The 14,530-nt window shown below is 51.2% G+C and overlaps 9 protein-coding genes across 9 annotated transcripts; 3 read left to right on the top strand and 6 right to left on the bottom strand.

The window, feature by feature from the left end:
• Positions 1-772: 772 nt before the first annotated feature.
• J4E86_010011 (uncharacterized protein) lies at positions 773-1,432 on the top strand (the record flags this gene model as incomplete). The annotated part of the gene is made up of 1 exon (XM_051450511.1): positions 773-1,432. The coding sequence occupies one exon, from the start codon at positions 773-775 to the stop codon at positions 1,430-1,432; it is 660 nt and encodes a 219-aa protein (XP_051298432.1).
• A 1,208-nt stretch (positions 1,433-2,640) lies between these two features.
• Positions 2,641-4,333, top strand: J4E86_010010 (uncharacterized protein; the record flags this gene model as incomplete). Its single annotated transcript, XM_051450510.1, has 2 exons — positions 2,641-4,097; positions 4,147-4,333. 2 exons carry the CDS (start codon positions 2,641-2,643, stop codon positions 4,331-4,333), a joined length of 1,644 nt encoding a protein of 547 aa, XP_051298431.1.
• A 107-nt stretch (positions 4,334-4,440) lies between these two features.
• J4E86_010009 (uncharacterized protein) lies at positions 4,441-5,367 on the bottom strand (the record flags this gene model as incomplete). The annotated part of the gene is made up of 1 exon (XM_051450509.1): positions 4,441-5,367. One exon carries the CDS (start codon positions 5,365-5,367, stop codon positions 4,441-4,443), a length of 927 nt encoding a protein of 308 aa, XP_051298430.1.
• Positions 5,368-6,241: 874 nt separating this feature from the next.
• Positions 6,242-6,962, bottom strand: J4E86_010008 (uncharacterized protein; the record flags this gene model as incomplete). Its single annotated transcript, XM_051450508.1, has 2 exons — positions 6,242-6,716; positions 6,769-6,962. 2 exons carry the CDS (start codon positions 6,960-6,962, stop codon positions 6,242-6,244), a joined length of 669 nt encoding a protein of 222 aa, XP_051298429.1.
• Positions 6,963-7,571: 609 nt separating this feature from the next.
• On the bottom strand, positions 7,572-8,291 carry J4E86_010007 (uncharacterized protein; the record flags this gene model as incomplete). Its single annotated transcript, XM_051450507.1, has 1 exon — positions 7,572-8,291. The coding sequence occupies one exon, from the start codon at positions 8,289-8,291 to the stop codon at positions 7,572-7,574; it is 720 nt and encodes a 239-aa protein (XP_051298428.1).
• Positions 8,292-8,888: 597 nt separating this feature from the next.
• Positions 8,889-10,373, bottom strand: J4E86_010006 (uncharacterized protein; the record flags this gene model as incomplete). The annotated part of the gene is made up of 1 exon (XM_051450506.1): positions 8,889-10,373. The coding sequence occupies one exon, from the start codon at positions 10,371-10,373 to the stop codon at positions 8,889-8,891; it is 1,485 nt and encodes a 494-aa protein (XP_051298427.1).
• Positions 10,374-10,837: 464 nt separating this feature from the next.
• Positions 10,838-11,878, bottom strand: J4E86_010005 (uncharacterized protein; the record flags this gene model as incomplete). Its single annotated transcript, XM_051450505.1, has 1 exon — positions 10,838-11,878. One exon carries the CDS (start codon positions 11,876-11,878, stop codon positions 10,838-10,840), a length of 1,041 nt encoding a protein of 346 aa, XP_051298426.1.
• Positions 11,879-12,431: 553 nt separating this feature from the next.
• J4E86_010004 (uncharacterized protein) lies at positions 12,432-13,223 on the top strand (the record flags this gene model as incomplete). The annotated part of the gene is made up of 3 exons (XM_051450504.1): positions 12,432-12,555; positions 12,641-12,749; positions 12,806-13,223. The coding sequence occupies 3 exons, from the start codon at positions 12,432-12,434 to the stop codon at positions 13,221-13,223; spliced, it is 651 nt and encodes a 216-aa protein (XP_051298425.1).
• Positions 13,224-13,250: 27 nt separating this feature from the next.
• SLX1 (Slx4p interacting protein) lies at positions 13,251-14,348 on the bottom strand (the record flags this gene model as incomplete). The annotated part of the gene is made up of 1 exon (XM_051450503.1): positions 13,251-14,348. One exon carries the CDS (start codon positions 14,346-14,348, stop codon positions 13,251-13,253), a length of 1,098 nt encoding a protein of 365 aa, XP_051298424.1.
• Between the last annotated feature and the right edge of the window lie 182 nt (positions 14,349-14,530).

The raw sequence follows: 14,530 nt of genomic DNA, 5'->3' as shown, positions 1-14,530 counted from the left end.
ACCACGGCAGACTTCATCTGATGGTGTTTTGATTGTGAAGTGATAACGTGAGGAACCATTACTTAGGGAGGCGCGCCGGAGGATACCTAGGTAGCCTTGCTGGCACGTGCTGGGTGTGACGTCACAACTCCCGAGGTCTAGTCCGTCGAGAACACGCGCCCGCCAACAGCTGGGGCATCCGCATCACTCCGGGTTTGTCGAATGGATTTCCATTCTCATTCAATCTCAAATTTGTTGCACATTACGACCGACAGCAAATGGCCTCATACTCGAGGACTACTAAGATGCGGTAGTGTCGGCGATCGCGAGATCCCACAGCCCATACATTACCGGGAGTGCAGATACCAAAAAGTCAAATCAATACATCAGAAGCAGAGCGTAATTGCTGATCGCACGTATTGCCCCACTGTTGACCCGTTTCGCCTTCTGCTAATGTAAATCTTCTTTTGCCTTCGCTACCTAGGGACGAGGTCGTTTCTCGCCTGTTATTCAATGCGAAATCAGTGAAAGTCCGGCGTAGTGCGTGGTGCCTGGGTTCTGCCCTAGGCTGCTACACAGCTAGCTAGCCATAAACACTACAGATTCCCCTAAAGAGAACATCGGTGTAACAGCGCAGATAATCTTACTATTCCACCACATAATGTCAACCCATAGTGTGTCCTCAGTGGCTGTCACGGATTCCCCTTTTCACGGTCGCAATGTGTCTCACACCAACACGGACGACGTAAAGGCCGCTTCATTGTTAGGCCTACCAGCTGAGCTACGCCTCAAAATGTACGCCGAGATGTCGCCTCCTCTCAACGGCCATATCGCAGACTACCAATCTTTTTTCCTCTCTTGCAAAAGGCTCAAGGCTGAAGCCGAAATCGAGGTTGTCCGAAACATGCAACACTTCCTCAAAGACGTAAAGAGTACCTGGGACAAGACATATGGCGCACCGCTCCGCATCAATATCCCTATTCAGGTCGATCAGATCACACATGTCGAGATCGGAATCCCGACGTCAATTCTGCAAAAACCGGATACGTTTGCCAGGTTTCCAGCCGCTTTTGCGCTCTTGCCTTCCTTGTATATCGCTCGTCTCACGTTTATATTCTATGACGATAAAGACGGCTGGGAGGACATCACTTCGTTTGCTCATAGAGAGCGCGCCCTCGGTTTTTTTCGATTTGAAGATCATTTATCAGATATGGTGACGAGAGACATGAAGCTCTGCCTCGACAACGATACCGAGTCACCCCACGCTTCCGGCAGCAATGTCGATGAAATCAGATTCATCTGGGAAGATTCGCTGAAGTCAGTCACGAGTACTTCTTACTCTGAGAGGGCCAAGGGTCTTGGATATATGGGAGCCTATGAGCTTTGGTACCTAAGGAAATCGACAAGTTCTCGTGGCATCTTTGGTTTTTTCTGGAAAAGGAAGCAGCCTTAAACGTACTATCCAGTATCGCAAGAGGAACTTGGCTGTGTTCGCAGTTCTATGTGTTATCAGCGGTCTACGCACGGACTCGATGTTTAGCACCAGTACATGCTACATCTGACTAGCAGATATAAGACATCAGAAGCTAGTGTCTTGGGGAGTACTTTCCTGTCTAGAGCCAAATGGAAACATCGTAAGCAAACAACATGAAACACCACAGTATTGTCAATACTACTAGCTTCATTGCAACCATTCAGATTTCGAATACGCGCTGTGTTCTTGGTAGACGTTGGGCATAGAGCAAAGAACTTTGAGTGTATGGAATATAACATCGCGGTATGTTTCAGCTTCTGCTCTTCTCCGGCTTGACCTCCAAAGCATACTTACAGCATCACGCTACGAGCATTAATAGACTAAGTACTCAAGAACAGTATGGACGCGGAAGACCCAAGCGAGCCTGGCGTTAGCAGTCGCTCTGTGCTTGCAATTGATCGACCCACCGAGAAGCTGGACATAGCGGGTCATACTCGACCCCTCGGCAGTGAGTCAGCTATGAAGGATAGCTCGCCTGCTACGAAAGGTACGACACAGTCTGCCGGGAACCTCATTAACATCACCGAGCTGTTAAGCCTCTCGTGCTTCCAGACAACCGCTACAGGAAAACCTCACTAGTGAAATCGCCTGACTTGAACGTTGGTAGCGAAGGCCCATGAAGCATACTATACTGAAATGCATGCAACAAACAGAGGCATGTAGCCGAGATAGTGGTCCAGAGCTTTTGGCTTGAATGACATGTGAAAATCAGTCTTGCCGAAACCGTTGATTGATGAAAGCCGTGACCGTCTATGACTGCTCCGCTCATGAGCTCGGGAGCAGCGTACCCGACGGTAGCGCCGCGGATCTGTAATTGTCAGAGCTCTGGAGCGAATGAACCTTAATTTACCCGGCAATATCTCCAGCTGCAACTGACACAGTAAGCAAGGTGCACATTGTGATAAGCAGCCAGGTATGGCAGGTCAGTAATAAAGTTGACGGATGTGGGCATGCAAGTCGTGTCGTGCGACATAGCGTGCGCGAATGGCCGCGCGCACGGAAGCGGGGCATCTCCTCCAAGCGACGGCGCTTTCCCGGGTCGATCATCACAAATAGTATATGACGGCCCCTGTGTTGACATGGGATGCCGTCCATCGCCCCTTGCTTCTGCTTCGATCATATCTACCATGGCAGACTCAAGCCAAGAGGCTGAGCCTCACGGCCTTTTTACCTTTTCACATTTCGCCGCTGCAGCAATCACCTACCTGATCGTCGCAAGTGCTTACCACTTCTTCACAGCACCATCACCACCATCGGACATACCATGGATGGGCTACGGCAAAGGCTGGATCGCCGACTTTCGCAACTTTACTGCACTGACGAAGAGTAAAGAATGGCTGTTGGCCGGTTACAACAAGTACAGCCGCGATGGCAAGATCTTTGTGTTACCCGCGACTCTTGGCATGCAGGCTGAGATTGTTATGCCTCAAAGTCAAATGCGCTGGATGTTTGATCAATCAGATTCTGTACTGAGTGCGCATCAAGCGCATTACGATTCCCTGCAGGGCGATTATTCGTTCATCAACCCTTACATCTTGAAAGATGCCTACCATGAACATGTCCTTCACAAGAGCCTTTTTCGAAATCTCACTGCGATTATACCGGGCCTCGAAGAAGAGGTGCCACGAACGATTGCCGATGTTTATGGAACAGATACAGAGAACTGGAAAAAGTTGGACGTCCTGGAGTCTTTCATGGAGATGATTCCCGTATTGACCAACCGCATGCTTCTTGGAGAGTCACTGTGTCACGAGAAGAAATTCTTAGAAGCGGTACTGAGCTACACCAAAGACGTCATTCGCAATCAGGCTATCATGTTTCTTGTCCCAAAGGCGCTGCACCCCATCGTGGGAACGGTCTTAAGTCTGCCTGTCAAGTACCACTACTGGCTGTCTTCGAAGTTCACAATACCCATGATCAAGCAACGTATCTCGGATTTCGAGAAGAAAGATGCCGGAGATCCTGAGTACAAGAGTTGGAAAGAGCCGAATGACTTCATCACATGGAGCTACAGGGTTGCGCAGGCCGAGGGACGACCCGAGGAGATGCAACCCGACCGTATCGCTAAGCGCGTCTTGCCCCTCAACTTCGCCAGCATACACACAACGTCGATTACCGCTTTCGAAACTATTGTCTGCATACTAGGCTGTGAACCAGAAGTTGTCGAACAGTTGCGCGAAGAAGCGCATCGCATCTTCCAAGAGGAGGGAAGTTGGACGAAGAATGCTCTTAGCCGTATGTACCGCATCGATTCCGCTATCCGCGAATCACAGCGTGCCTCGCCCATCGGCCTTACGTTTGTACACCGCAAGGTTGTAGCGAAGGAGGGTGTCACAACACCGGAGGGTGTGCATCTGAAGTGCGGAACGCTCTTTTCATGTCCATGGGGGGCGATGGCTCTCGATACGGACATGACCGAGAACCCAGAAGAGTTCGACGCGTTCCGATACTCGCGTCCGAGAGAAGAATACGAGGCGATGAGCGCGGAGGAGAAACAAAACGTTGATGCGCTGAAGCTGAAGCAGACGGGTCTTGTCACTACGGGTGTTAATCATCTTCCTTTCGGCCATGGAAGGCATGCTTGGTGGGTACTCTCAAATCTCACGTTAAGATTTGTACTAACAATGATGCAGCCCTGGACGCTTCTTCGTCTCCCATGAACTCAAGATTATCTTCGCCAACTTGCTACTAAACTACGACTTTAAGCCACTTGCGGAGAAGCCCAAGAAGATGTGGGTCATCAGATACAAGGTCCCTCTGCCAGTGGAGATTGAAGTGCGTCGTAGGAAGAGCGCATGGACACCTCAGGCTACCTCGTAGGAGTCGCAAGGACCATATAGTAATGTGTGACGGATTCCCGCAAACAAGACACTGAGATGTTGCTGTATCAATGGAAGATTTCGGATTCGTCATGTTGTAAATAGTAATTACACGCCCAAGGAGGCTAACCACATACCCAACTCAACGCCCAACTGACCCGGCTGATCATACATGACCAGATGCCCCGCCGCCTCAATCTCCACCACTTCTTTGGCACCTAGCGCCTCCCCCAGCCTATGCGCATCCTCCACAGGAATCCAGTTATCTTGCTTTCCCCAAATGATCTTCACAGGAAAACTTCGCCCCACCTCTGCATACCGCCCCTCAACCTCGTCCGTACTCCGATTCGCCGCTTGACACAACTGGCGGACGAAGCCTTTCTTCCGGCCTTCTGCAAGCCACGGCGCCTTGAGCGTGCTCAGCATCTCAGCGTTCAATGTAGTGTGTGCAGCGTTGCGAATATACGATCCGAGGATACCTTCAAAAGCCATGTCAGGTAGTTTTTCGAATGCCCTAGGGTTCTCTGCCACGCTTTTGAAGAGGGGTTGGCCGAAGGGGCCGATGGCGACGACGTCGATCAGGCAGAGACTGGAGTAGCGGCAGTCGTGTAGTAAGTTGGCACGCAGGCTCATTAGTCCGCCGTGGTCGTGAGCGATGACTTGTGGAGCTGTCTTCCATGACTCGGTCTTTTCCCAGTGTTTGAACAGGGCGGCGAAGGCTAAGGTTTGGCGAGCGAGATTGCTGTCTAGTCTCTCCACTTCGTTCTTTGGGTTGAAGGAGGCATTAGGAAGAGGTTGTTCGATAGGTGAATCTCCGAAGCCAGGGTTATCGAAGAGGTAAACGCGGTAGTTGCGTGATAGAGCCAGTGCGAAGGGTGCCCAGACGCGGGAAGACCAAGGAGTGCCGTGTATAAAGATGAGTGGTTGTGATGTTGTAGCGCCCAGCGACGTCCATTTGATATCGAAGGTATGTGTTGAGGATTCGAAGTGAAATGTGTTATTAAGGACAGTTGGGTCGCTCGATGACGGCGTCATGTTCGTCCTAGCTTTGGAGGTCAAGTATAGGATGAATGTTAACTATGGTATATGGTGCCAGTTGTATGTGGATGCATATACAGGCTTATATACTTCCCATATACATGATATGAAGGCGTCGCAATCCATCCTAGATTTGCTTGCTCCTACGATCGACGCTCATTCAATATGTGCGCGTCATGTCATGATTTCTGTGCTGGAAAATATGCGCTTATCATACGTCGCTTTCACAGCAAGAACAAGGCTATATGTGAGCAATATACCTGCATTCCTGTGCCGTCATGGAGGGCCTAACGGCCGCATGTCTTGAAAGTGACCAATCAGAGTACCCGCGAGCAAACATCGCAGAATGTGCCGAAAAGGAGCAGATAATTGCAGAATGCGTTTCCAGCGCCGAGCGCGTTTAGCTGTGCTGCTCTTCGCGCAAGATCGTGGCTGCGCCATTCGACTTAGGCTTGTTGGTGAGCCTTGAGGCTGCTGATGTTGCGTCTCGATGGTATGCTAGGCTCTTGGAGTCGGACGAACTCGCGATGAAGGGGAGATACGATGGGGAAGGATGCTGTTGCATGCGGAAAGATGCCGTGCCGATACGCTGTCTGTTACATGACCATTACATAAGAGTAAGTGTCATCGTGGAATTGAAGGACGTGCGATGAAAGTCTGTGAGAGAGATCAATCAGGCTCCGAGTGAGCCACAACCCGTGCCGCAGCGGTGCATCCACTGACTTCGGGAACTACCTATTTATTGTCATTGGCAGTCCTATGTACCATATCGGTTGGTTCGACTTGATCGAAGAAGCTGTAAGCGCTCGGGAAGTTGCTAAAGTCGTAAGAAATGTACATGTATGTGCTATGAGGTTGTTTAGTGATACTGCTACTGCCAGTACTGAGCTCCGAGCTCATCACCAAGCTTCACATCATCGCCGTCAACGATAATCTTCTTGACCACAACCCCTACCACGTCCCATTTGCTGTTCGTCTCAACAGGCAAACCAGAGTCCCTGCGCTTACCAGTAGCATCTTCATTGCCAACCTCGCGCACGACTTCCCAATTGTTATTGCCAATGTCAACAAGCCTGGCGCGCTTGTAGCTCGCGTTGGAGACCTGGCGATGGGCGACGACGAAGCCGGCCTCGTCTTGTTCCTTGATCCACTTCCTGGCGTCCTCATCTTGCCAGACTTTCTGGAGTGCGGCATCGGCATCCTTGAGTAGTCTCACACTCTGCTCGTCCGCCTCGATTGTGCCAGCCTCTGTGCCCTTGTCAAGCGGCTTCTGTAGTAGGTGCGTGCCGCCGAAGCTCTCGACGAAGTTTCCGTTCTCAGCGTTGAAGAAGATGACGTCTTTGTACCTGAGAAAGTCAGTATATAGTACATGGATTAGCTGTATAGTCTTTCGCGTACCATCGCGTGCCAATGTCATCGTAGTCGCGGTCTTCGAGGGCTTTGGATGTGTATTTTGACGTCTTTGAGACGAGCTGGCCGCAGAGAACCTTGTCGGCAGGGAGAGGCTGGGGTAGAATGGCGAGCTCGGGGATGATAGAAGGAGACAGTGGGCCGTCAAGGTAGCTGGGTCGGCGAGAGTACTTTGCTGCCATGATGAGGAGCTGTAGCTGAAGCTGTAGTAGTAATCTGAAAGTAAGTAGAGTGCAATTGAGCAGTATGATTAGCTGTAGAGTGTCTTCGAAGCAAGCTGTGTAGCTGTACCCAGATGCGGAGATGCCCTCGTGAGGGGTCAGCAAGCTTTATGTGATCTCATTGTACCACCGCTCTGGTTGGCAGGAAACCCCGCTCGCCATGACCACGATCTTCTCAGGTCACGCTCATGCTACGCTACCAATTTCTGGTACCTTCGAAATCATCCCAGTGATGATGCGACGCGTACCTGCAGCGGCAGAGTGGTGTGATGGATCAGGTGGCCATGATGAGGTCGGAGGCATGGCGTGTTGTTGTACCTGACTACTCGCGTCAAAGTGGACCCGGAAGGACGCGGCCGACCATCCCGGGCTATCTTCGTCGCACACGCACGCAGCGACTTGTCAAGCATCACCATCATCAACAGAAGATGCATTGAACCAGACAATCGATGAGAAGAGAGTTTTCCTTTCTTGAGCGGAGCTAGTATTCTTTTTTTTTTCATCGTTATTTACAGCTTTTGGCGACCCCTATGGTGATCAGCCGCGCATCTCCCCAACCATAGTAGGGACTCACGGCTTCATCGCCATAGCCTTCACGAATGCCTCCATCATCGGAGGACCCTTTGCGCTGATCCCCTGCTCAATGTCGAGATCAGGATCGGCTTTACCCATCGCGCGTCTGTAAGCTTCGCGCTCACCAATGCGACCCAGCCATGCCAAAATGCCCGGGTAGTCGGTCAAGTCCATTGGCTCGAACTTGCGCATCGTTGTGAAGCACCACCCCGTCATGGTCTCGGCAGCGGTGAACTCCTCGCCTGCAAGCCATTTGTTGTTTTGAAGACGGTTTTCGATATGGCTCAGCATCTTATCACAACGTGCGACTTGGCCCTTGTAACGAGGGTCGTCTTCGCCAACCATGCCGCGCGACATGCCCCTTCTGAACAGTCCAGACTGCAACGAGCCATTCGCGAAATGAAGCCAGTAGAGGTAGTCTGCGAAGTTCTTGTCTTGCGGCTTTAGGGCCAACCGTCCGTTACCATACTTGTGGATGATGTAATCGGTGATGGCGCCAGATTCGGCAATCTTAACGGGGTTGGATGGATCGGTAAGGTCTTCAAGGACGGGTGAAGCACCCATAGGGTAGACCGCCTGAAGTTCAGGTGGTGACAGAAGAGGCGAGCGTTTGTACAGCTTCAACTCGTAAGGAATGTTGAGCTCCTCAAGGAGCCATGGGATGCGCTCCCCTTGGCCGATTTGGAGGTGGTGGACGATGAGCTTCGGTGATGACATTTTGTGTTGGAAGGTGTAATGACGGCTCGTGTGAAGGAATTGGAGCTCTTCAACTGTTCTTATATTCCGAATATATTCGGTCACTCGGTGATCGACGTATCCGGCAAGGACCTAGGTAGTATGAGTAGCAAGCTCCGCTGACTCTGATTCGGCGACTTGCAGCTCAGATAGTGGAGGCTGTGGGTTGTGAACTCCATTGCGCTTCGCAAACGTCGCCATCTATGTCGGATCGGAATTTAGGCATCCGCAATTTGGGTTGTCAAAATTTACGCCCTGCATCCACCAAAGTTGTAGGTCGACGGTATGCTGACAATATCTCAGTCACGTGTTGCTCGGCCGATCTCCGGAGCACCAACGCTGATTCGCCAGGCACAGACCTGGAAGGATCCACCATACACCAAAGTGGACTCTACGGACGTATCGCGATGTCAGCACTACAATTCTAGACATGTGAGGAACCGGTCTTTGTTAACCCCGACGTTCCGTGTCCCGTTTGCTCTATGAAGTTGAACAGGCATCGGCTTTTGCGCGACGATCTCAAACATGAAGGCGCCAACAATGTGCCATAAGCAGAGATATCACGATCTGTCTGTACTATCACAACACTACCCCTTGAGGAATGAGCGCGTCATCTGGAATACTCTCCCAATCCTCGTACGCCTCCCCCAGCCGATCCCGCAGTGTCCCGTCGACCTTCTTCCGATACAGGCTGACAACACGGACAATCGCATGCTCCTTCTCATACGCCGTCTTGACATGCGATCCCTTATACCTGAAAGTTTCGAAGATGTCTTGATCCCACTCAGTCTGATCGCGACCAATTCGTGCATAGCTGCCTGTGTACCCGAGGTTGTACTCAATCGCTCCGCATAGCATGTCGATGACTGCTTCAACAAGCTCGGCGTCGGAGAGTGTTGCGAAGTTGCTTTCCAAAGCGTCGTCATCACCCATTGCCTCACAACGGCGAAGGTATTCAACGGAGAGCGACTTCCAAGCTTCGTGGTCAATGCGGTACAACGCCACGACCTGACGAACAGAGTACATGTAGTCTCCGAACGGTCCCTTGCAATCTTGACGATCAGATAGCCCGGTTAAGCAGCTCCAGAGTGGAAAGCCGTCCAGCCAGTGCAGCTCAACCAACCTCTTTACATGAACAAACTTTTTCGCATGTAGGCCATCATCAGTCTCCTCTTTCTCTTTGTCGAACTCAATGTGCAGTCTTGAAGGTGGGATTTCGACCGCGTTTTCACCCCTGGTGAATGCCTGGTAGAATCGCAGGAATGGGAAGAAGTCCAGGTTCCGGACTGTCCATTTGATCCACAGACCTTCTCTCACCGTGGAGTAGTAGAGGAACAGGGTTTCGGAGAAGATCGCACGATCGACATAGGAAAGCATCGGAAGGTCGTCGACTAGGTTGCCTCTGACATCGATCTCCAGGACACCTTTCTTCGTTGTCCTGTTGCCCGACCTGAATATGCCTTGGTCGTGGTTGTTTTGGCCATCTGTCACCCTCTTTGATGGCAAAGTATACATGTCGTGCTCCAGTTTGTACAAGTAGAAAGCTTCAAGGGCGCCAACTGTAAGTCCGTCCCTCGAACGAGTTGCGAGCTTGAGTCGTCTCTCTACAATCTTCTCGAGCGCAACTTTTCGGGCCGCATCTCGCATCCTATGTACTTGGGTGGGCTTTCGCGCGCGGATCTCCTTTACACGCTTTTGCCGTATGTTGCGATCTAAGAAGCTCTTGCTTCCCATTGATCCTCGATAAACCCGCGTCCTCTTCGTCATATCAGGGTTTCTTGTCGTCTTCTCGTTGTCCAGGCAGATGTCGTATATCATGTTGCGAAGCTCACCGGGTAGATCTAAGAACTGGAAGAACGGCTGCCTCTTCCTTCTGAGATTGTAATTCTTGACGGTCATTCCTTGCTTTTGCCGAAACTCCACCAAGACTTGGGACCACAGTATCTTCGCACTGGCTACGTCTGATCGACGCTGTTCTTGAGTTTCTGTCAATGCAGTCGCGGACCATGGTCTCTTCAATTCCTCGAGCGCAGTAGAGCAGTTTTCGACAGTTGGTGTAGACATGGTTTACGAATGGTTGGTTCGTGGTCCACTGTACGTATGATTGCAAACCTATAAATCCTCCATGCAATTTGTTTGCTACGACCCTAGAATAAATTCGCGAAGATTCGCGGAACTCATGGGCTCACTTTCAGCAAATACTTGAACATACGGGACATGACTACGGAGCGCATGTAAGAGCCGATATCCCGCTAACACCTCGCCTCATTTGTGAACTTCGATCACATTCCTATAGCCTGATCTAACATGCCGTGGACCTACCATGGGAAGACGTACAATAAGAAAGATGGATCTAGTAGAGAGAGTAATGCATCGACAGAGCCGTTTGTAAACCGCTTAGGGTGATTGTCAGCAATGCCAACAAAGAATGCACTGTTAAGGGCACTTTCAAGAGTGTAGTTCGACGCCCATCATTCTTGTATCATTCTAACACGCCGGGGAGGCGCAAACCTTCGACTGGTCTCAATCTAGGTATCCTTTTTCTTGTATGTGGGCACAAATTCGAATCCATGGTTCTTCGCAAATCGATTGACGCTGATCGCAAAGCCTATACATCCGGGGCAGATTCTTTGACTAACGTTGATGATGACTCGTTTGAGTTCTGCACAGCTCTTCTTATCAGGAAATATTGACGTATTGCTGAAGTCTTCTAGCTCGTGTTCTGACTCCGCTAGTGTGCGAGTAATGTAAAAAGCCATCAATTGTGGCTCTACATGGGTCGCGTCATTCCTGTGTCTCGGTGCACCAATTTTCTTGGAAAGACGCACAGCTTCCGTGGTCCAATGATCACTGTTGATGAAGTCGCCGAAGTCCTCTCGTGTCATGCCAGCTTTGGCAATGTACAAACGTCCACCAATTCTTATGCAACCAATAGCGGCGTAGTCGCGACTTTCACCATACTGTCCCTGTTCCCAGAACCGTTTTTTGGAAAAGGTGAACGTCCTTGACATAACGACTTCCATCACCAGGTCACTTCTATGGGACTTCTCGAAGTGTATGTTGTCGAGTATATTGGAAGTTCTCCCGTCAAGTTCCATCTCTCGCATGCTGTCCCGTTCCTCTAGATACTTGATCTTGTCTTGACACTGTCGGATCTCGGCTCTCAGTTCATTACTCCTATCGATGCGTTGTTTTCGTTGGAGTAACCCAGAAGCTGTATAACCCTCAAGTTGAGCGTGTATCTCTCCGATTTGCGCTGACAACTCCTTAAGACTTTCATGTACGCTTTCCACATCTTCTTGGGACTGGGAAGGCTGCAATCTGAGATCAAGGATGCTGTTACCACCATGCTGAGAGTCGACCCGCCGATGGTTTTTATCCTTGGAAGGCGTGAAACTGATTGGATTCGATGGTTTCTGACTCTCGGTGGATGCGGCAAAATGTATTGAAGTCGCTGCTATGCTGTTGGGTGTCTCAGCCCGTGCGCGACCAGGCGCATTCTCGGCTGAGGCCCCTACGTGAATATTCGCGAGGCCTGCGCTAAGGCCTTCAATCTCGCTCTCGGCCATTGCCACGTATGTTGGTTCGAATTGTACAAGGTATGAGGAATCTGATGTCCAGTCGGCCCTGGAGGAAAAGGGAGAAGGATAGAAAGAAGTAGCAGGCATCCTCAGCCTTGTAAGTTCCCCTCGATTGAGGCCTCCTCTTACCGACGCACCCAGCATGAGCTGACCTACGTGGCATTCAGCCTATGGCACATACCTGAGAATGCAAGTTAGAGTGACACAACATACCCTTCCCTCATTACAGTACCAACAGGTGCTTTGCGACTGGCCATCTTTGGCCAATTGGCTGTGCATGCACGTCTGCTTACACGCGTCTGCAGAGGCAGCTCAGAAACAGGTCAGCGCATTTTTAGCCAATAGATCCCTTCGCATTTTGACGGATTGTAGTCGACGGCGAAGAATGGTGAAGGCGCGAGGGGAAAGTGGACAAGGTCGACCTGGGTCCATCACTAGCGCCTAGGTGGCGATGGCCCCACCAGCACCTCCAGGGCTCGCTTCAATCGCGCATCAATCGTTGCAGGGTAACAACGACCTCTTGTATCACAAACCCCACAACATGGCGCGAGGCAAGCTCATAGTTTTCGAAGGCCTAGATCGAGCAGGCAAATCAACGCAATGTCAAATGCTCGTTGATGACCTGCAAAATGACGGGATCAAGGTGCGGCATATGCGGTTTCCTGGTACGTGCACACAGACGGGGAGCCATTCGCTGGCACGCGAATGCACGTTTGGTGGGATAGAGCTGAACGCTGATGTAGTATCTAGATAGGACGACACCGATTGGTCAGATGATCAACAGTTACTTGAGTGGTCAGAGCGAGCAAGACGACCATGTCATACATCTCTTGTTCTCTGCGAACCGGTGGGAAGCAGTGTAAGCCAAACACGTCCATCTACATACCAACCACGATGTCTTAATGTATAACCCAGACCATCTATCCAAGCCGATCTCGCAGCCGGAACAACAATCATCGTAGACCGCTACTACTACAGCGGCTGCGTATACTCCGCTGCCAAGCAAAACCCCAGCATGAGCCTCGAATGGTGCCGGAAACCTGAAGTCGGGCTTCCACGTCCTGACTTGTGTCTCTTCCTCGACATCTCCGCTGACGACGCTGCGAAACGAGGTGGCTATGGTACCGAGAAGTACGAGAAGAAGGAAATACAGGATCGTGTGCGCGAGCTGTTCGAGACGATGATGCAGAAGAAGGAGGGCGAGGACTTTGTGCGCATCGATGCGGGCGAGAGTATGACGGATGTGGCGGCGAAGATTAGACAGGAGGTTGATAGGTGTATTGAGCGGGTTGCGAAAGGCCAGTTACCACTGGGAACGGTTGAAGGGTGGTAGATTCTCTCGTCCAGGAATGAAGCAAGATCACTTGTCCTCGTCGTCGTTCACATTCTCCCCCCATGTCTCATCGAGATCTTCGTCCAGGTCGACCTCTAGTTCATAAATGTCTGGAAACTCCTCTGCATGCTCTTCGACTGTTCCATCCGACTTCTTCTTCCGCTTGGTTTTGAACATTACTTTCAGCTCTTCTTCGCCGTACATGCGTAGACTAAGCTCTTTCATCAGGTCTGACCATCTCAGAGACGTATGGCAGCTCGGACATGACCCTTGGATTGGAATGAGCGCATCTGCATTGCTTTCCTCTGCGAGGAATTTCTGTGACATACAAGCCATATGCGATACTGCGCGGCACGTTTCTACCGGACAGACCAGCGCAAGCGAGTCCTCAGCACTCATGCCTAATTTGCAAACAACACAAGTTCGTTTTTGCCCGTCTCCTAGAATGTTCTTCGACTTCTCGACATGTGCCTTGCAATCCTCGTACGCCACGGGGATGGCTCGTATTATTTCTGGAATGAAGTGCGTTCGCATCTCGCTCTGCACATCCGGTGCAAGTTTGAGCAGCTCAGCCGGCGTCACTCGGATGGTGATGTCCTTTCGCAGCTTCGTCTTCATTTTAGAGATATGCTTCTCCCATTGCGCGAATACATCCTGGGCGAAGAAGCGGATGTTCAGCGGCCATCGGCTGAAACTCCCGACACCTAACAGATGATGTAGATTCTTCAGCCGCGCTTCCAGTGACATTGGTGGTCGCGGTCTTTTGACTGGTGATGGGTTCTTTCTGCCTTTTTGAAGCTCCTCCAGCCTCGCGTCGCGCACCTCTCGCTCTATGTGTCGGGTGGCGTGCGTGTTTTGCCATGCCCATTCGAACTGCAACGCGGCGGCTCTGGAGGGGAAGCCAGTAACGATGCACGTCATCTCCCACGGCCGCTTCCCCTGCATTGATGTACGCTTCGCGCCGCCCTTGCTTGAGCCATTGTGCTGACCCAGACGACGCGCCGGATTGGGGGTGCTGCCGATGTAGAAGGCTTTTCGGTTTTTGGAGCGGAGCAGGTAACAACAGTAGAAGGCTGGGATGGGCCGGCTTTCGATTTTGACAGAGTCGGCCATGATTGAGTTCATGACAAAGATGAAGTCGCGATGTCCTTGTTGATCGCATCCAAAAGCGTGCAGCGGCCAGTTAGGGCTGACGGGATGGTGCAGATGGAGTGTGTCGTGATTGGTTGGCTGGAGTGCCTCCCGATGAGACAACCTTGCTCCCGACCTCACCTGCAGCAGTTCAGGCGTCGAGATGAATTTAACTC

The sequence above is a fragment of the Alternaria arbusti genome (assembly GCF_024043155.1).
Source record: "Alternaria arbusti strain BMP 1465 chromosome Unknown scaffold_19, whole genome shotgun sequence".
Lineage (NCBI taxonomy): Eukaryota > Fungi > Ascomycota > Dothideomycetes > Pleosporales > Pleosporaceae > Alternaria > Alternaria arbusti.
This window is presented reverse-complemented; position numbering and strand designations above follow the sequence as displayed.